This window comes from Hemitrygon akajei, unplaced genomic scaffold (assembly GCF_048418815.1).
Source record: "Hemitrygon akajei unplaced genomic scaffold, sHemAka1.3 Scf000136, whole genome shotgun sequence".
Taxonomy (NCBI): domain Eukaryota; kingdom Metazoa; phylum Chordata; class Chondrichthyes; order Myliobatiformes; family Dasyatidae; genus Hemitrygon; species Hemitrygon akajei.
In genome coordinates, this window is record NW_027332022.1 from 1,441,525 (window position 1) to 1,462,552 (window position 21,028).

At 41.9% G+C, this 21,028-nt stretch overlaps 1 protein-coding gene across 1 annotated transcript in view; it reads left to right on the forward strand.

Annotated features, from left to right (window-relative positions):
- Nucleotides 1-15,692, forward strand: part of LOC140723794 (uncharacterized) — an 88,888-nt gene extending 73,196 nt beyond the window's left edge. Inside the window, 1 exon segment of the mRNA XM_073038327.1 lies at nt 13,062-15,692. Coding sequence (XP_072894428.1) covers nt 13,062-14,427 — 1,366 coding nt within the window. The 3' untranslated portion in view covers nt 14,428-15,692.
- The last annotated feature ends 5,336 nt before the right edge of the window (nt 15,693-21,028 follow it).

The window sequence follows — 21,028 nt, forward strand, 5'->3', positions numbered from 1 at the left end:
AATCGGCCAATAATGGTAAAAACTGTGTAGGAACACAAACCTGTCGCGCTGGGGTGATCCAAAAACCTATGTTGGAGTCTTTCTGGCACCCCATCTGGGACCACAGTTTTCACTCCTCCTCAGAGGCGTCCCCCTGAGAAGAACAAAACTCGAGGTAGCTGTAGAGTGGTGTGTAAGTTGTTTACAAAGGTGGCATTACTAATGGGGTGGCCAGAGGAAGTCAGGAATCCCCATGTTCCCAGAGAGCCCTGTAGTCATGTACAATTCCAACTGCATAACGGGAGTCTGTGTAAATGTTCCCACTTTAGTCTGTTGCTGGGATACAGGCACGAGTCAGAGCAAACAGCTCAGCCTTCTGGGTGGAGACAGCTGCTTCAAAAGATGCCTGCTCAATTACTTTACTGTCTGTCACTATCGCATAGTCAGAATACCACCCTGAAGGTGGTATGGGGAACCACCAATCCTGTCTGTCGCCAAAAGAAATCTGGAACTTCAGCAAGAAATGCAATGCCGTCTCTTCCTTTAACCTCTCCAATCACCATGACTGGGAATTTCTGTCACTCGAGGGGTGCATAATATTAGCTTTCCTCAGTTGAACACCACGTAGGGTCATAGCACAGAGTCACATGAGAGTCGGCCGCTGGCAGAAGGGGTTCAAATGTACTGGAGTCCAGATAAAGTGCCCACCACTGGGTGGTCAGAGGAAGCTATCAGTTGTTCGCAGTTCCAGTGTGCTATCCTTGTCCGTGCATAGAATCTCGACTTCCAACGGACAGAGCAAGTCTCTCCCTACGAGATTACTGGTGGTGACTGTAATTGAAACCTCACACTGGTTCTCCTGGAATTCCACCTGCAGTGGCTGGGTGCGTGAATACGTATGTTCCGTGCCTTCGAACCCTGACAGAGTGATTGTAGCGTCTGATAGCTGGAATCCCTTTTCCGATACTATTTCCTGATCGAGAGTGGTTGTGGTTGCTCTCATATCAATCATAAACGGAACTGGATTTCCAGCAACTTGTAATATTACATTGGGCTCTTCCTGAGGGTTGGTACTCATGGTTGGAAGCATCTTCTTGTCAATTTCTAAACGGGTTGTTGTCCCCACTTGTCCCTTGGTAGATTTTTGTTCCCATTTCTGTTCCTCAGATATAGCCCGCTCGCGTCCTTCTTCCCGCTGAGCATATTCACCTTTAATATTAGTTCCCTTCGGGATTGATCGAGATTCGAAAGTTGGGTCCTAATGATATGTCAAAGCTTGTCGCATTCGATTTCGGTCATTGTCTGGCCAATCCATTTTATTTGTTTTAATCATGTTGGCTAACTTAGTTGGTAAGCATTGGAGCAGTAGGGCATTAAACTGGGGGGACAGATTCCCATCATTAAAGGCTTGGTCTCCTGCGAAGGTGCCGTAGCAGGCCACAAATCGCTCCCAATAGTCTGGTCCCCATTCCCCAGGCTTAGGTTTGCATTCAGGTACTTTAGTGATGTTTACAGGTTGCTGGAGAGCCCTTTCCAAGGGTTGAATGATCTGGTCTGTCTGTTCATTCTCATTATGGTTTCCCGCCTGTAACTCCTGATAGGTTTGGTATCTCAATTCTGTCTTCCATTTCTGCCCTTAACAGCTGAGGGAATCATGCAGCAGAGACCGAATAAATCTTGCGGAGTCGCATTAAACATTTGTGTAGTACTGTGGACACACTGAGCAAACTGTGCTGGTTTTTCTTTTCTATCTGGGGCCTGATTCATGATCATTATCATTTCTTGAGGCTTCCAGGGAGCATACACAGGATTCACTGAGGGCTGTCCCTCCTCTTAGTCCTAGGGGGAGCGTTTGCTACTGCTGTTCAGGAGGATTTAAACTAATGTGGCAGGGGGATAGGAACAAGTGCAGAGAGACAGAGGGGTGCAAAATGAGAGTAGAAGCAAAAAGTAGTAAGGTGAAAAGTAAAAGTGGCAGGCAGGCAAATCCAGAGCAAAAATCAAAAAGGGCCACTTTTCAACATAATTGTATAAGGGCAAAGAGTGTTGTAAAAACAAGCCTGAAGGCTTTGTGTATCAATGCAAGGAGCATTCGTAATAAGGTGGATGAATTGAATGTGCAGATAGTTATTGATGAATATGATATAGTTGGAATCACAGAGACATGGCTCCAGGGTGACCAAGGATGGGAGCTCAACATCCAGGGATATTCAATATTCAGGAGGGATAGACAGGAAGGAAAAGGTGGTGGGGTAGCATTGCTGGTTAGAGAAGAGATTAATGCAATAGAAAGGAAGGACATTAGCCTGGAGGATGTGGAATCGATATGGGTAGAGCTGCGTAACACTAAGGGGCATAAAATGCTGGTGGGATTTGTGTACAGGCCACCTAACAGTAGTAGTGAAGTTGGGGATGGCATTAAACAGGAAATTAGAAATGCGTGCAAAAAAGGAACAGCAGTTATAATGGGTGATTTCAATCTACATATAGATTGGGTGAACCAAATTGGTAAGGGTGCTGAGGAAGAGGATTTCTTAGAATGTGTTCAGGATGGTTTTCTGAACCAACATGTCGAGGAACCAACTAGAGAGCAGGCCATTCTAGACTAGCAGTGAGGAAGGGTTAATTAGCAATCTTGTCATGTGAGGCCCCTTGTGTAAGAGTGACCATAATATAGATAGATAGATAGATAGATAGATACTTTATTCATCCCCATGGGGAAATTCAACATTTTTTCCAATGTCCCATACACTTGTTGTAGCAGAAACTCATTACATACAATCCTTAACTCAGTAATAATATGATATGCATCTAAATCACTAACTCAAAAAAAGCATTAATAATAGCTTTAAAAAAAGTTCTTAAGTCCTGGCAGTTGAATTGTAAAGTCTAATGGCACTGGTGGAATTTGGTGAGATTTGACAGAGATGCCAAAAAGTGTGGGAAGAAGAAAGGAGGGGGACTCGCTGTCTACATTAACAAAAGATGGTGTAACCCTGGGCATGTGAGTACAAAGATCTCCATTTGTGAAAGAGATATTGAGCTGATCGCCGTGAGTATGAGGCCATATTACCTGCCTCGAGAATTCGCAAGCGTCATTGTGGTGAATGTGTATGTCCCGCCGCGTGCCGACTCAACGGTAGCGTGTGACGTCATCAGCTCCGCTGTTGCTAGGCTGCAGACACAGCACCCTGAGGCACTGGTGATAATTACAGGGGACTTCAACCATGTGACTTTGGACAAGACACTACCTGCTTTCTGCCAGTACGTGGATTGCTACACCAGGGGTAATAGGACTATTGACCTACTGTATGCAAACGTAGAGGAGGCATATAGTGCATCCCCACTGCCTTCATTGGGGAAAGCTGATCACAACCTGGTTTTGTTACAGCTCAGATATAAATCAATTGTGATGAGGCATCCCACTACCACACGCTCTTTTAGGAAGTGGACTCCTGAAGCTGAACAGGCCCTGAGAGACTGCTTCGGTACTACTAACTGGGATGTACTGCAAGGGGGGCTCTGTGGGGGCGTTGAGGAGGTCACTGAATGCACAACGGACTATATTAACTTTTGTGTGGATGCAGTTGTCCCTGTTAGAACTGTTCGCTGCTATCCCAATAATAAGCCCTGGATCACTAGTCACATCAAAGGCCTCTTAAACCAGAAGAAGAGGGCCTTTAAAGATGGTGATCGGTTGGAGCTTAAAAGAGTTCAGAAGGAACTCAGAGTACAGATAAGGGGGGCAAAGGAGCAGTATAGGAGGAAGCTAGAACAAAAGCTGCAGAAAAAAAGCATGAAGGAGGTGTGGGATGGGATGAAGATCATCACCGGATGCAGTGCAAAGCGGGGGGCGAACATAAGTGGAGATGTGGAGAAAGCGAACCAGCTGAACAACTTCTTCAACAGGTTCGACAGCTCAATCTCATCCTCACCGCAGAAATCCACACCAGGCTTACTTCCCTCACAGGAAAATAGCCACTCACAGGAGACCTTGCCCACGCCCAGGATTACGGCTGCACAGGTGGTAGGTCAACTGAGGAAGATCTGTACCAGCAAGGCGGCTGGACCGGATGGAGTTTCCCCATGATTACTGAGGGCCTGTGCGACTGAGCTGGGAGAACCACTACAGCGCATCTTCAACATGAGCCTGGAGCAGAGAAGAGTACCCAGACAGTGGAAAACATCCTGTATTGTCCCGGTACCGAAGAAACCACAACCAAAGGAGTTGAATGACTTCAGACCTGTTGCCTTGACGTCGCACGTTATGAAGACCATGGAGCGGCTGATAATACAGAATCTGAGGCCACAAACCAGGCACGCCCAGGATCCTCTTCAGTTTGCGTATAAGGAGAAGGTGGGAGTGGAGGATGCTATCACGTATTTGCTGCACAAATCACTCTCTCACCTAGAGGGGGTCAGTTGTGCTGTGAGGATTACATTCCTTGACTTCTCTAGTGCCTTTAACACCATCCAGCCCAAGATCTTAAGGCACAAACTAACGGAGATGGGAGTAGACTCTCACATGGTGGATTGGATAGTGGACTACTTGACAGATAGACCTCAGTATGTGCGGTTGGGAGACTGTAGGTCTGACACGGTGGTCAGCAGCACAGGAGCGCCGCAGGGGACCGTGCTCTCTCCGGTCCTGTTCACCCTGTACACATCAGACTTCCAATATAACTCGGAGTCCTGCCATGTGCAGAAGTTCGCTGATGACACGGCCATAGTGGGGTGTGTCAGGAATGGACAGGAGGAGGAGTATAGGAAACTGATACAGGACTTTGTGATATGGTGCAACTCAAACTACCTGCGTCTCAATATCACCAAGACCAAGGAGATGGTGGTGGACTTTAGGAGATCTAGGCCTCATATGGAGCCAGTGATCATTAATGGAGAATGTGTGGAGCAGGTTAAGACCTACAAGTATCTGGGAGTACAGTTAGACGAGAAGCTAGACTGGACTGCCAACACAGATGCCTTGTGCAGGAAGGCACAGAGTCGACTGTACTTCCTAAGAAGGTTGGCATCATTCAATGTCTGTAGTGAGATGCTGAAGATGTTCTATAGGTCAGTTGTGGAGAGCGCCCTCTTCTTTGTGGTGGCGTGTTGGGGAGGAAGCATTAAGAAGAGGGACGCCCCACGTCTTAATAAGCTGGTAAGGAAGGCGGGCTCTGTCGTGGGCAAAGTACTGGAGAGGTTAACATTGGTAGCTGAGCGAAGGGCGCTGAGTAGGCTACGGTCAATTATGGATAACTCTGAACATCCTCTACATAGCACCATCCAGAGACAGAGAAGCAGTTTCAGCGACAGGTTACTATCGATACAATGCTCCTCAGACAGGATGAAGAGGTCAATACTCCCCAATGCCATTAGGCTTTACAATTCTACCGCCAGGACTTAAGAACTTTTTAAAAGCTATTATTAATGCTTTTTGAGATAGTGATGTAGATGCATATCATATTTTTTACTGAGTTAAGTATTGTATGTAATTAGTTTTGCTACAACAAGTGTATGGGACATTGGAAAAAAGTTGAATTTCCCCATGGGCATGAATAAAGTATCTATCTATCTATCTATCTATTAAGATGGAGAGTGACATAGTTAATTCAGAAACAAAGGTTCTGAACTTAAAGAAGGGTAACTTTGAAGGCATGAGATGTGAATTAGCTAAGCTAGACTGGCAAATGATACTAAAAGGTTTGATGGTGGATATGCAATGGCAAGCATTTAAAGATCGCATGGATAAACTACAACAAGTGTTCGTCCCAGTTTGGCAAAAGAATAAACCAGGGAAGGTAGTGCACCCGTGGCTGACAAGGGAAATTAGGGATAGTAATTAGCCAGAAAAAGTGGAATAACTGAGAACTGGGAGAAATTCAGAGTCCAGCAGAGGAGGTCAAAGGGCCTAATTAGGAAAGGGAAAAAAGATTATAAAAGAAAGCTGGCAGAGAACATAAAAACTGACTGTAAATCTTTTATAGATATGTGAAAAGAAAAAGATTGGTTAAGACAAATGTAGGTCGCTTACAGTCGGAAACAGGTGAATTGATCATGGGGAACAAGGATATGGCAGACCAAGTGAATAACTACTTTGGTTCTGTCTTCACTAAGGAGGACATAAATAATCTTCTGGAAATAGTAGGGGACCGAGATGGAGGAACTGCGGGAAATACATGTTAGTAGGGAAGTGGTGTTAGGTAAATTGAAGGGATTAAAGGCAGATAAATCCCCAGGGCAAGATGGTCTTCATCCCAGAGTGCTTAAGGAAGTAGCCCAAGAAATAGTGGATGCATTAGTGATAATTTTTCAAAACTCCTTAGATTCTGGATTAGTTCCTGAGGATTGGAAGGTGGCTAATGTGACCCCACTTTTTAAAACAGGAGGGAGAGAGAAACCGGGGAATTATAGATGGGTTAGCCTGACATCGGTTATGGGGAAAGTGCTTGAGTCGGTTATCAAAGATGTGATAATAGCACATTTGGAAAGAGGTCAAATCATCCGACAAAATCGGCGTGGATTTGTGAAAGGAAAATCATGTCTGATGAATCTTAATAGAATTTTTTGAAGATGTAACTAGTGGAGTGGATGGGGAAAACCAGTAGATGTGGTATATTTGGATTTTCAAAAGGCTTTTGACAAGGTCCCACACAGGAGATTAGTGTGCTAACTTGAGCACACGGTATTGGGGGTATGGTATTGATGTGGATAGAGAATTGGTTGGCAAACAGGAAGCAAAGAGTGGGAATAAACAGGATCTTTTCAGATTGGCAGGCAGTCAGCAGTGGGGTACTGCAAGGATCAGTGCTGGGACCCCAGTTGTTTACAATAGATAGTTAATGATTTAGACGAGGCAATTAAATGCAGGATCTCCAAGATTGCGGATGACACGAAGCTGGGCGGCAGTGTTAGCTGTGAGGAGGATGCTAAGAGGATGCAGGGTGACTTGGCTAGGTTAGGTGAGTGGGCAAATTCAAGGCAGATGCAATTTAATGTGGATAAATGTGACGTTATTCACTTTGGCCTACTCCTGCATCTATTTTTTATGTTTCTATGTGTGGAATATTAAAATCTCCCACAATTACAACCTTGTGCTTACTACAAGTATCTGCTATCTCCTTACAAATTTGCTCCTCCAATTCTCGCTCCCGATTAGGTGGTCTATGATACCACTCTATAAGTGTCACTACACCTTTCCCATTCCTCAATTCCACCAAAAAAGGCTCCCTAGACGAGCCCTGTAATCTATCCTGTCAAAGCACTGCTGTAATATTTTCTCAGACAAGCAATGCAACTCCTGCCCCTCCAATTCTATCACACCTGAAGCAACGAAATCCAGGAATATTTAGTTGCCAATCACACCCCTCCTGCTACCATGTTTCTCTAATAAATACAACATCATATTTCCAGTTATCAATCCATGCTCTAAGCTCATCTACATTATCTACCTTTCTTACAATGCTTCTAGCATTAAAATAGATACATTTAAGAAACTCTCCACCTCTTCCTCTCTGTTTATCCCTAACTGTGCAAACAACTTTATTATCTTTTTTTTCCTTCTTTTTTTCCATCTTCGGTCTGAGCGCTCCTACATCAGGGAGGAAGTTCAAATCAGCTCCGTGTTAAATGTTTAACCATCACGGTGACTGAAGGCAGCTGCAGGTTCATGAGGGACTGTTACTGTCAGATTCTGCAGTTCTTGTGGCTGCTCATCGCACCCGGGACTGAACCCTGGTCACTGAGCATTGGAGGAGTCTGTTCTACCGATGTTAGCCTTAAACTAGACTGGCGTTTAATATTGTGGATCTGTGAAAGATAAATCAGTTCTTTGTCAAATCCCATGTCTCAGGTACTTACTGTGTCTACCACACTCACAATGTACACAAGAAACGCCACTCGGCCCATCTTGTCCCTGCCCATGTTTCTGTTCCATATCAGTATATGAAAATCTATCCCTGCCGTTCCCGTCTCACTCTCCCTGAGATGACAGGTTGCAACTAGTCACCTCTCCATGGGATAGGAGATTTCCCGTAAATTTCATAGAAACATAGAAATCTACAACACATTACAGATGCTTTGGCCCACATTGCTGTGCCGACCATGTAACTTACTCTAGAAACTGCTTAGAATTACCCTACCACATAGCCACCTATTTTCCTAAGCTCCATGTACCTATCTGAGAGTCTCTTAAAAGACCCTATTGTATCCGGCTCTGTCACTGTTGCTGTCAGTGCATTCCACACACACACCACTCTTTGCTTATAAAAACTTATGAATGACACCTCCCCTGTACCTACTTCCAAGCAGCTTAAACCTATTCCCCCTTGTGTTAGCCATTTCAGCCCTGGGCTGAAATTAATACACCTGCATGATTTTCTCCAGGGTGAATAAGACGATGAGCTCTCTGTGGTTTTGACGTTCTCTCTCTCTCTCTCGATCTCTCTCAGTAAAAGAACCTGCGGTCTCGCAATTCAATGCACCTCTTAAGCCTGACAGCAGACTAGCGAGTGAATCTTCGATGGTGCAGAGTCAGAAACCGAAGTGTTCCCAGCTTGAGTCAGGGGCTCCAGAGAGAGATGGGGTCCAGAGGAGGAGGACGAATAAGACCAGCACGATGTGGTTAAAAGTGAAAGATTAGAAGTATTTGGAAACTGGTTGATCAAAAAAAAGGTGGTTAATTTCTGCAAAATACTGATGGAAATCAACAGTCAGGCAAAAATTGTGGAGAGGAATAAATAGACAACGTTTAGGCCGAGCCTCTTCAGCATGCCCAGCCTGTGTACTCCGCTGCTTAGTTGCTGCCTGAACTGCAGAGTTCCTCCAGCATTTTGTGTGAGTGCGTCTCTGTATTTCCAGCAACTGCAGAATCTCCTGTGTTTTATATCTGCATTTTACTTTGGCATTAGATACACGTTGATATTGAGTATATTGTTTATGGGAGCCGCTTTCTGCGTTAAAACAGCTGCAGATTTTTCTATACCCACGAAAAAACATGAGGTATGGACATTGAACCGGTGCTTGCAGAAATGGTTAATGGCACCGTGATTACCCATAGGGCCATGCGTTAAGAATTTCGCCGGCGCTAAAGCGCCGATGAAATGCACAGACATCAGGCGGAGGACGTCCCTGAGTTTCACGCATGCACGCAGTACACAGAAGGCTTTGAAAATGTCGGTTGCAGGTAAGAGCGATTCTCCATGTTTTTATCTTAAACGTCAACTTCGGAATAATTCCTGTGAATTTCGGACACCGTGACCCGCAATCCCGGACAGTCCTGTTCTCTCCCCTCTCTCAACCCCATGATCCGTACACAGGCCCCGGGGTGCTCCAGCTGAAGAGGGAATGGGAACCGATGGATCTCTCAGACAGAGCTGAGCTCCAGCTATCTAAATGCAAGGATTAGGAACTCGGAGAAAGGGAACAAAATCTTACATCACCAGTTGAGAAAATCGCCTTTGTTTTACCTCCAATCACTAACAAGAGAAAATCTGCAGATGCTGGAAATCTAAGCAACACACACAAAATGCTGGAGGAATTCAGCATTAGTACTCTTTTCCATAGATGCTGCCCGACCTGCTGAGTTCCTCCAGCATTTTGTGTGTGTTGCTTGTTCTACCTCCTCTTGCTCTGGACTTTTCTACTGGTGAGAACATGTTTTGTCCCATCCTCTCTGGGTACGTAATGATATAAAGCACCTTTGCCTTGGGCAACAAGTAGCTTTCACATCACAAATGTGCCAGACTCCAGTGAGACAGACTACTGTCCTTCCCTTCATATTCATTGGCATTGCCATCACTGAGTTCACCACCGTCAGTCATTGGGGGAGAGTTCAGGGGAAATGTCTATGTAGAGTCCAGAAACTGGCGATGCCTGTGTGCATGTGCTGGTGCTAAAGTTGCTGGAGAATTTGCAAGTGGGAAGAAGTGGAGTGATATTTGAAAATCTGACTTTTTAAAGTGTAATTTAGCAAGCAAACCACATATGGACAATATGCAAAAGCTTTGGTGAGAAAATCCTTCATTACCCATTACAGGCCTGCTACATAGGTTGTGTGAGAGTGCAGATGAACTCGATCAAACCCAGAGGAGATCAAAGTTCCTATTGACCGTGATTTGCCAGCTGTGAAAATGAATATATCTCTATATATAATTCACTGTGCACATGTTGTCACTGGGTAAAAATGCACAGTACAAGATTCATGTGCACACTGGTTATTACAAATTAGAGGGAATATTGGAGGGAAGGAGGGGAGACTTCCAGTGTCCCTGATGCCCTCACCTACAAGATGTGCATCCAGCTTCAGCTTGTAACCCTGCACTTTAAGGTGTTGGATCTTGAAATGGGTGAATTCCAGATCATCCAGCAGTAGGAGGGGGTGAAAGATATGACATGAAGAGAGGTGAGTTACACCCAAGGTGCAGGACACAGGAAACTGGGTGAGAGTCAGGAAGGAGAATGAGGTTAAATAGCCATCGCAGAGTACTCCAATGGCCATGCCCGGACAACAACAAGTGGAACACTTTGGAAACTGTTGGGGGGAGGAAAGTCAAAGGGCTGATAAGTGGATTTGTTAGTTAGGGGAACAGAACAACAGGCAACTAATATCTTAGTGGTAAGGCTTACTAGAAGTAGTGTGGGTTGGGGCTGATATGGTTTAAGTAAGTTGTAGGGGGAACGGGAGCCAGAAAGACAGAACAGATAGTGGAGATGGTGAATTGAATTGACTTTATTATGCACATCCTTCATATGGATGAGGAGTAGAAATATTTACGTTACATTACTGTCTAAATGTGCAATGTGTAATTGAAATTGATTTAAAATAATTAGTTTGTATATAGGACAGTCAATAAAGCATAGAAATCAATTAATCAGTCTGATGGCCTGGTGGAAGGTGATGTCCCGGAACCTGTTGGTGCTTTTGCTGTGGTACCGTTTCCTGGATGGCAGTGGCAGGAACAGTTTGTGGTTGTGGTGAATTTGGTTCCCGATATCCTTTGGGCCCTTTTTATAAAAAATCCATACCCCTACCATCCAGGCTCACATCCAAACTTCTTTTAAACGGTGAAACTGAGCTCATATTCACCACTTGTTCTGGCATCTCATTCCACACTCTCACAACCATTTCAGTAAAGAGCTTTTCCACATGTTCCCATTAAATTTTCACCTTCCCCACTTACCCCTGACCTCTGGTTGTCATCCCACCCACCCTCAGTGGAAAAAGCTGCTTGCATTTATTTACCCAATCTTCTCCCTCATCATTTTGTATACGTCCAACAAATCCTCAAAGCAATGTATAATTTCCGTGTTTATGTTTAGAACTTTGTTAGGTGTATAAGATGATGAGGAGTATTGATCGTGTGGATAGCCAGAGGATTTTTCCCAGGGCTGAAATGTCTAACACGAGGGAGCAGAGTTTTCAGGTGCTTGGAAATAGATACCAACGGGATGTCGGGTAAGTTTTCTACACAGAGACTGGTGGGTGCATGGAATGCACTGCCGGCTTTTTCGGTGAGAGTGTTTCAGTTACTGTGGGGCCAGGCAGCTCAGTGGGAACAGGGAATAATACCAATGGAGAGAGTCAAACTGAGCCAAGTCACAAATTGACGATGGCAGAAATGCCCCATTCTTAGAGAGACAGGAAGAACATCAGACAGTTTGATGATCATTCCAGATATGGTGATATGGACTTTGTGATATGGTGCAACTCAAACTACCTGCGTCTCAATATCACCAAGACCAAGGAGATGGTGGTGGACTTTAGGAGATCTAGGCCTCATATGCAGCCAGTGATCATTAATGGAGAATGTGTGGAGCAGGTTAAGACCTACAAGTATCTGGGAGTACAGTTAGACGAGAAGCTAGACTGGACTGCCAACACAGATGCCTTGTGCAGGAAGGCACAGAGTCGACTGTACTTCCTTAGAAGGTTGGCGTCATTCAATGTCTGTAGTGAGATGCTGAAGATGTTCTATAGGTCAGTTGTGGAGAGCGCCCTCTTCTTTGTGGTGGCGTGTTGGGGAGGCAGCATTAAGAAGAGGGACGCCTCACGTCTTAATAAGCTGCTAAGGAAGGCGGGCTCTGTCGTGGGCAAAGTACTGGATAGTTTAACATCGGTAGCTGAGCGAAGGGCGCTGAGTAGGCTACGGTCAATTATGGAAAACCCTGAACATCCTCTACATAGCACCATCCAGAGACAGAGAAGCAGTTTCAGCGACAGGTTGCTATCGATGCAATGCTCCTCAGACAGGATGAAGAGGTCAATACTCCCAAATGCCATTAGGCTTTACAATTCAACCGCCAGGACTTAAGAACTTTTTAAAAGCTATTATTAATGCTTTTTGAGAGAGTGATTTAGATGCATATCATATTTTTACTGAGTTAAGTATTGTATGTAATTAGTTTTGCTACAACAAGTGTATGGGGCATTGGAAAAAAATGTTGAATTTCCCCATGGGGATGAATAAAGTATCCATCCATCCATCCATCCATCCATCCATCCATCCATCCATCCATCCCAGCACTGTGCCCAGTCAGGAGATAGTTTCTCTCACCAACTTCGGTTCAACCTCACTGTAACAGTGTGATGTCATATCACACCTTGACAACTCAAGTGATCTCATCTGAAATGTTGTCCTACACCCATTGATGGATTTTGTAAATCTTTTTACAGGTTAAAAATGACAAGGAATTTGTCTACGGGAATCCCGAACACAACACACCAGTTTTGCTGTCTCTGTCCAGATACTTAAGAAGAGGAGCAAGAGATTCACACAATCATCCTTCCTGCTCAGACTGTGGGGAGGGATTCACTCGATCATCTGACCGACTGGCACGCCCGTCATTTCAAACAGGTGGGGAACCCATTCATCTGCTCAGACAGTGGGAATAGATACAGTTGGACATTTCATCTAAAGGGCAAGGCCATTCACCTATCCTGTGTGTGGGAAGGGATTCAGTCGGTCTTTCCACCTGTGGACACACCAGTCAGTTCACACTGAGCAGAGGCTGGTCATCTGCTGAATTTGTGGTGAAGGATTCACTCGGTCATATGACCTAATGGCTCATCAGCGAGTTCACACCAGGGAGTGGCCGTTCACCTGCTCAGACTGTGGGAAGGGGTTCACTCATTCATCTAATCTGAAGGTACATCAGCGAGTTCACACTGGGGAGAGGCCATTCACCTGCTCACACTGTGGGAAGGGATTCACTCAGTCATCCCACCTACAGAATCATCAGCGAGTTCACACTGGGGAGAGGCCGTTCACCTGCTCAGACTGTGGGAAGGGATTCACTTGCTCATCTGATCTGAAGAAACATCAGCGAGTTCACACTGGGGAGAGGCCATTCACCTGCTCAGACTGTGGGAAGGGATTCACTCGGTCATCTTTTCTGAAGCTACATCAGAAAGTTCACACTGGGGAGCGGCCGTTCACCTGCTCAGACTGTGGGAAGGGATTCATTCTGTCATGCAATCTGAAGGTACATCAGCGAGTTCACACTGGAGAGAGGCCGTTCACCTGCTCAGACTGTGGGAAAGGATTCACTCAGTCATTTAAACTGAAAATACATCAGCGAATTCACAGTGGAGAGCGACCATTCACCTGCTCAGATTGTGGGAAGAGATTCACACAGTCAGCCCAGCTACGAGCACACAGGTCAGTTCACACTGGGGAGAGGCCGTTCACCTGCTCAGAATGTGGTAAGGGATTCACTCAGTCATCTCAGCTACTGAGCCACCAGTCAGTTCACACTGGGGAGAGGCCGTTCACCTGCTCAGACTGTGGGAAGGGATTCACTCAGTCATACACCCTACTGGTTCACCAGCGGCTTCACACCGGGGAGCGGCCGTTCACCTGTTCGGACTGTGGGAAGCGATTCACTGAGTCATCTAAACTGAAGGTACATCAGAGAGTACACACTGGGGAGCGGCCTTTCATCTGCTCAGAATGTGGGAAGGGATTCATTCAATCATGCAATCTGAAGGTACATCAGCGAGTTCACACTGGGGAACGACCGTTCACCTGCTCAGACTGTGGGAAGGGATTCACTCGGTCATCTGAACTGAAGGTACATTGGAGAGTTCACACTGGGGAGCGGCCTTTCATCTGCTCAGAATGTGGGAAGGGATTCATTCAATCATGCAAACTGAAGGTACATCAGCGAGTTCACACTGGGGAACGACCGTTCACCTGCTCAGACTGTGGGAAGGGATTCACTCGGTCATCTGAACTGAAGGTACATTGGAGAGTTCACACCGGGGAGCGGCCGTTCACCTGTTCGGACTGTGGGAAGGGATTCACTCTGTCATCTAAACTGAAGTTACATCAGAGAGTTCACACTGGAGAGAGGCCATTCACCTGCTCAGACTGTGGGAAGGGATTCACTCAGTCCTCCCACCTACAAGCACACCGGTCAGTTCATACTGGGGAGAAGCCGTTCACCTGCTGAAGCCTGAATTATACCTCTGCATAGACGCTATGCCATTGTGAGCATTTCTACTTGTGAGTTCGTGTGTCTGCGTCGCTCTGCCAAAACGCTAGTTGGTGTTGGGGTTCTGTGCTACTGTGTTGAATTGACTCATGTTGAGTTGGGAACAATGGCGACTGCTGACTACGTCTTGTTGGAGTTGGAGCTAATCAATGTTGCAGAAGTGTTACTTCTATTGAAATTACTGCAACGCAGAAAAATGAGCAGTTTTTCCATTACTTTGTGCAGTCCGCGATGTCCAAAGCAATGTTGGTGGAAATTTCTTTGCACGATTTTGATGCCATTTTCAAGTTTTTATTGTCTGCCAATGAAGAGTCGTGCACATGTACATATTTTATGACTACCTCACCTAACCTCTCCTTGATGTGGTCCACCTTCCAACTTCGAAGCGACAGGACATTCACAGGAGGAAACTGGCTGCTGCCAAGTGGACCAATCACAGTACTTGCAGTCTGTGTTGCCGCGACGTGTAGCTACATTTTTGGGAATGTGCGCGTTAGGCTACATTAGGCGAAGGACTCTCATGGAGGCGCTACATGGAGTAGGTTGCATTCCGGCTTTGCTCTGTTCATTTTAAATTTACTTACCGCCCCTTTAATATCTTTATCAAAGTGTTTATAACACTTTTATATGTTTGAATTTGAATTTTAATCGACTGAAATGGCTTACAGAGGAAGAAAGTTATTAGCCGAAGGCAAGGGAACCGGCAGTGAAAATGGAAAGAAAGAAGATGTCTTTGAACAGCCTAAAAAGTTTCAACTTACTTTACTGGCTATCTAGAATCTTTTGGATGAAGAACTTGATAAAAGATTTATTCCCTTGGAATTATGGTTAAAGGAGAGTGAAGGTACATTGGCAACACTTGAAAAGAAGAACGAAAAACAGCAGCGGCAAATTTCAGAGCTTATTAAAGCTGGGAAACAGAGAGATCGCAAATTGAATTCTTTGGAAATGAAATGAAGTTCAACCACTCAAACCCTGGAGCAGAACAAAATCAAGATTACTGATTTGGAGAGTCGAAGCCACAGACTGAATTTGTGAATAATAGACTCAGTGAGGACGTTGAGAGCCGGGATCTTACTCAGTTTTTTTCTCAATTCTTCATCTCATTTTTCAATCTTTTTTATTGGTTTCCAAATAAAGAATATACAAATCGGAAGAGGAGTTTAACAAGTAGATAATATATAAAAAAACATATAAACAGCATATAATGTCAATATCAAATAGATAAAATGCTTCCTCTGGAATATTCCCAAAAATTGCTGTAAGTGGATTACGTTGAACATCCGCATCTATAACTTTAGATAATATTCCAAACACATCCCACCAAATATTATTTAAACTTAACACATGAACAAAACATATGAGTTAGAGTAGCCACTTCTGCGTTACATCTGTCACAAATAGGGCTTATATTAGGAAAAAATATGTGCCAATTTATCTTTGGACATATGGGCCCTGTGTACTATCTTAAAAATTCTTAATGGAGGTCTTTGGCTCGGAGGTATTTTCTTCCCTTCCTGCACTCAACCGCACTCATCGGGCGCTGAAACCAAAACCACGTCATGTAATTCTTCGATGTCACAATGTGAATACTAAGGAGCACTTCATTCGGATTGCTCATCAGAAAGGAGTTACTGAGCATGAGAATCTTCAGTTTCATTTTGTTGAAGATTTTTGTCCTGAGGTGATGCAAGAAAGATTGCATTTTAAAATGGTGATGTCAGAATTATATCAGAGGAATCTTTGTCCAGCATTGTTATATCCCTTTCACCTAAGGGTTGCTCTGCCCAATAAATCATTCAAATGCTTTAAATCCGTGAATGAAGCAAAACAATTTCTCAAAGAGGTAAGCTTGAACGCAGATGTCTAATGTTTTGAAGATCAACATTTGAGCTTGGATGTCTCTGAAATTTACCATTCCTTTATGTCTGTGTGTATCTGGTTTATTAGTTAACAGCCAGCTTATAGATTTGGACACTTTAGAACTTTGCCCTTGGGTTGATTACAGTTGTACTGTGTTTTGACATTCGGATGTTTATGATGTTTCCATGTTAAAGTTTCTTTCTTTTTCCTTCATTGTTTTACTTTTTTTATTTTTAATTGTTTGCTTTTGAAAATCATTATGACTTTGATATGCTGATTATTTCCTTTTTCTTGAAATATTATTAAGATTGTATTTTGTGTCATTTTTTAAGACCTTTTCTTTTAAAATGGTCTGCAATTGGCTGTTTTTCTCTAACATCTGCTTGACATTCCTCTTGTAATATTTTGACTATGGGTGGTTTGTTTTTTATTTTTTTAAATTTGGAGATCTGCCTCAAGGGAGACGGGGGTAGGGAGGTTCTTAGATAGTTGTCTGGCTGTCTATTGGCCAGGTGTTCGGTCTTTGTGGGTGGGGTGGTAGGGCTATTTTTAGTCTAGTATTTTTCTTTTGGGCTGAATTGAAACTACAAAAATGTCTGTATTGTCGTAACTTCCGTTTCCTCTTTAAACTATTTTCCCTCCTCCTGATTCGTGAGTTTCCTATGCATTGTGGTTAACCCTTTACATACTACATTGTTTATTTAAGGAAAATGGATATTATTAATTAATTTTGTCATTATTAATTTTGTTTCATGGAATACGAACGGTTTGAATCATCCAATTAAATGGAAGAAGATTTTTAGAGTTTTTCATAGACTGAATGCTCAGATTATTTTTGCGCAGAAGACATGTGAGTAAGGAGGATAATCAGCACTTATTTAGGTTTTGGAAATGCCAACAGTTTCACTCTAACTCATCGACTGAGGTGAAAGGTGTTTCTTTTTTTTATATAGACTCCTAGATTTCATTTGTTCACTATGATACAATTTCAGACCAATATGATAGACTTCTATTAAACACCGGTTAACTTTATAACAATAAATTAGTTTTGGTTAATATTTATGCACTTAATACTGACTATCCTGAATTCCTTAAGCACTTTTTTGCATTTCTTCCCAATTTAAATGAATATATGGTAATAATGGGTGGAGATTTTAATTGTTGTCTGAAACGTATGATGGATAAGTCTGTGCCTAATCAGGTACTTACAAACAAATCTGCTATTTTTATTAATTCCTTCTCAGTTGACTCTGGAATTTTAGAAATTAGGAGGTTTTTACATCCTAATGAAAAAGAGTTCTCTTTTTTCTCATGTATATCATAATTACTCTAGATTCCTTTACATCTTTATTGATTCTCGATTAGTTTCATTTGTCACTGCCTGTGAATATGATACAATTGCCATTTCCGATCATGCACCTTTGAAATTATCAGTTAAGTTAACTGATGTAACCTTTGGTACTAAACAATGGCGGTTCAACTCTATTTTACTTCAGGGCTTAAATTTTATTAATTTCATTAAAGGACAGATTGCCTTTTTCTTTTCAGCTAACTCAACGGAAGAAATTTTCAGTGGGATATCACGTGATGCCTTTAAAACATATATCCGAGGGTAAATTATTTCACACTCTGCTGGATTGAAGAATCAAATTAATAATGAAATACGTACATTGGTTGATAAGATTAAAGAAATTGATAGAAAATATTCTATTGCTCCCAATTTGAAGCTTTATAAAGAGAGAGTTGAACTTCAGATGCAACATCATTTGTTATTAACATCCCCGATTGAAAATCAGTTACTTAAAACTAAGGGTCATTTTATATATTTGGTGATAAATTGGGTAAATTATTGGCTAACCAATTAAAAGCTGCTTTGGCAAAACTTCAGATTAATAGGGTTCGTAAACGGATGGTACTTTGACGGTTGACCATGATGAAATTAACAATTTTTTTCAAGAATTTTATACCAATTTATACCAATCAGAATTTCCTGATGATTCTACCATAATGCATGAATTTTTAAGCAAATTAAATATTCTGATATTATCAGTTGAACGTTTAGTATTAGACACAACCATTACTGAAGAGGAAATAAAGAATGCAATTTATTCATTGAATTCTGGTAAAGCACGTGGTCGGGATGAGTATACAGCTGAATTTTTGAAATCTTTTTCCGATTTACTTTCTCCCTGGTTAGGTAAAAATTTTTAAAGATGCTTTATTTGTATGTAAGTTACCACAAACATTTTATGAAGCATCTATTTATTTAATTCCTAAAAATGATAAAAATCTCACTGAATGTGCATCAGATTTGTGATATCTTTGTGAATGTTGAATCTAAAATCCTTTCTCAAATATTAGCAATTAGATTGGTGAAGATATTGCCACAAATTGTCTCCGAGCATCAGACAGGATTTATTAAAAATTATTATACACATTTTAATGTTTGGAGGTTAATGAACATTGTATAGACTACTTTATCTAAGACTCCAGAACATGTTTTCTCGCTCGATGCCGAGAAGGCGTTTGATACATTTGAATGGGAATATTTGTTTAAAATTCTTGAGAAACTTAATTTTAGTCCAAAATTTATATCTTGGATCCAATTGATATATCATATACCTTTGGCGTCTGTTTCACTAATGATCAGAGATCCCCTTTCTTTAGGCTTTTCCAAGGTACTAGACAAGGCTGTCCTTTGAGCCCCTTACTATCAGATATTAGCCTGGAGACCTTGGCAATTGCTATTCGTGATTCACCCAGTATATTTGGTGTTACTCATGGGAATGGGATGCGTAAAGTATCACTATATGCAGATGACCTTTCGCTATATATTTCTAATCCAGAGAAATCCATTCCTGCAGTAATAACACAACTTGCTCAGTTTAGTAGTTTTTCTGCTTATAAACTAAATCTTAATAAAAGTGTGCTCTCTCCATTAAATATGCAAGTCTCAATTTATAGACAGTCACCATTTAGATTGCTGCTGATTATTTTATTTATTTGGGTGTTAAAATTACTAAGAAGCACAACGATTTATTTAAAGTTAATGTTTACCCTTAATTGATCATGCTAAAGAATTGTTTACTAAATGGTCCCCATTATCCTTATCCTTGATTGGTTCCATTAATGCTATTAAGAGGATTATTTTACCTAAATATCAGTACCTATTTCAGGCGGTATCAATTTTTATCTCTAACTTTTTTATATATTATTGATTTTAAAATTTCTGCATATATATGGCAGAATAGAAATCCCAGGTTATATTAGAAATATTTACAGAAATCAAAAAAAGGAAGGCGGCTTGGTTTTGCCGGATCCTAGATTTTATTATTGGGAATTAATATTCGATATTTAACGTTTTGCACACAAGAGTTGGATGAACCTTGAACGGGAGTCTCGACCAAAGTTTTCATTGGCTTCTATTTTACGGGTTGTGCTTCCCTTTGCACTTACTAAATTTAATAAGCAAATGGTAATTCCAATAATTAAGCATACAATAGGAATATGGTTTCAATGTTGGCAATTTTTTGGACCAAATAAATATCTACTGTCAAGTTCTATGACATCTATTTTTTTCTTTCAACCATTTTGAATTGATCAAGCTTTTCTTTCATGGAAAACAAAGGGAATATCATGTTTTCGTGATTTATTTATGGATGATCTTTTATGGCTTTTGAACAGTTTTCTAATAAAAATAATTTGCCTGGATCACACTTTTTCAGATATTTACAGATTAGAAACCTTTGAATGTTATTTTACCTTCCGTTCCGATATCACATCAAATTGAAGTTACGGAAAAAAATAAGTTTAAATCCATATCAGAAGAGTTTAATATCATTTATTTATGATTTAATTGTGAAAATACGCTTATATACTTCTGATAAAATTAAGAATAAGTGGGAAAGAGAACTTGGGATACCTTTACCTATACAGAAATGGGAGAAAATTCTTGAACTAGAAAATACCTCTTCAGTGTGTGTCAGACATGCCTTCATGCAATTTAAGGTGGTTCATCGGGCTCATATGTACAAGGATAAGTTAGCACATTTTTACTGCCATATAAATCCTGTCTGTGATAGATGTAATTCCGAGGTAGCTTCCTTCACACATATGTTCTGGTCTTGTCCTCTTCTCAAAAAAAATATTGGAAGGGTATTTTGAGATATTATCTCAGTAGTTCTGTGTATTGATTTACAACCACATCCTATTACCGCAAATTTTGGAGGACCGGTGATAGACTATAGTCATTTATCCTCGTCAGCTTGTCGTCTAATTGCATTTGTTACATTAATAACCATCAGATCTACTTTACTTAAATGGAAAGATTCCAATCTCCCTACTACATTTGAATGGTTTTCCCAAACCATAGCATGTCTAAACTTGGAAAAAATTAGGAGTGGTACTGTGGTTCCTTCGGTTGAATCTGAAGAGACTTTGAGGCCATTTATTCAATTTTTTCATATGATGTAAGTTGACCCTTTCCGAATCTTGTGTAATAAGTTTTTGTTCATGTTCAGAGGAGCGGAGTTAACTCCAAATAATTTCAGCCGTTGTAATATGACAGCCCAATTTTGTCTGTTTTTTTTTAGTTTAGTGTTTTTTTCTAGTGTACGGTTTTTTTCTCCTTATATGATATCTCTTTCATGGTTAGTTGCTATGAGATTGGGAGGTTAAACTATATTTGTCATTTGGA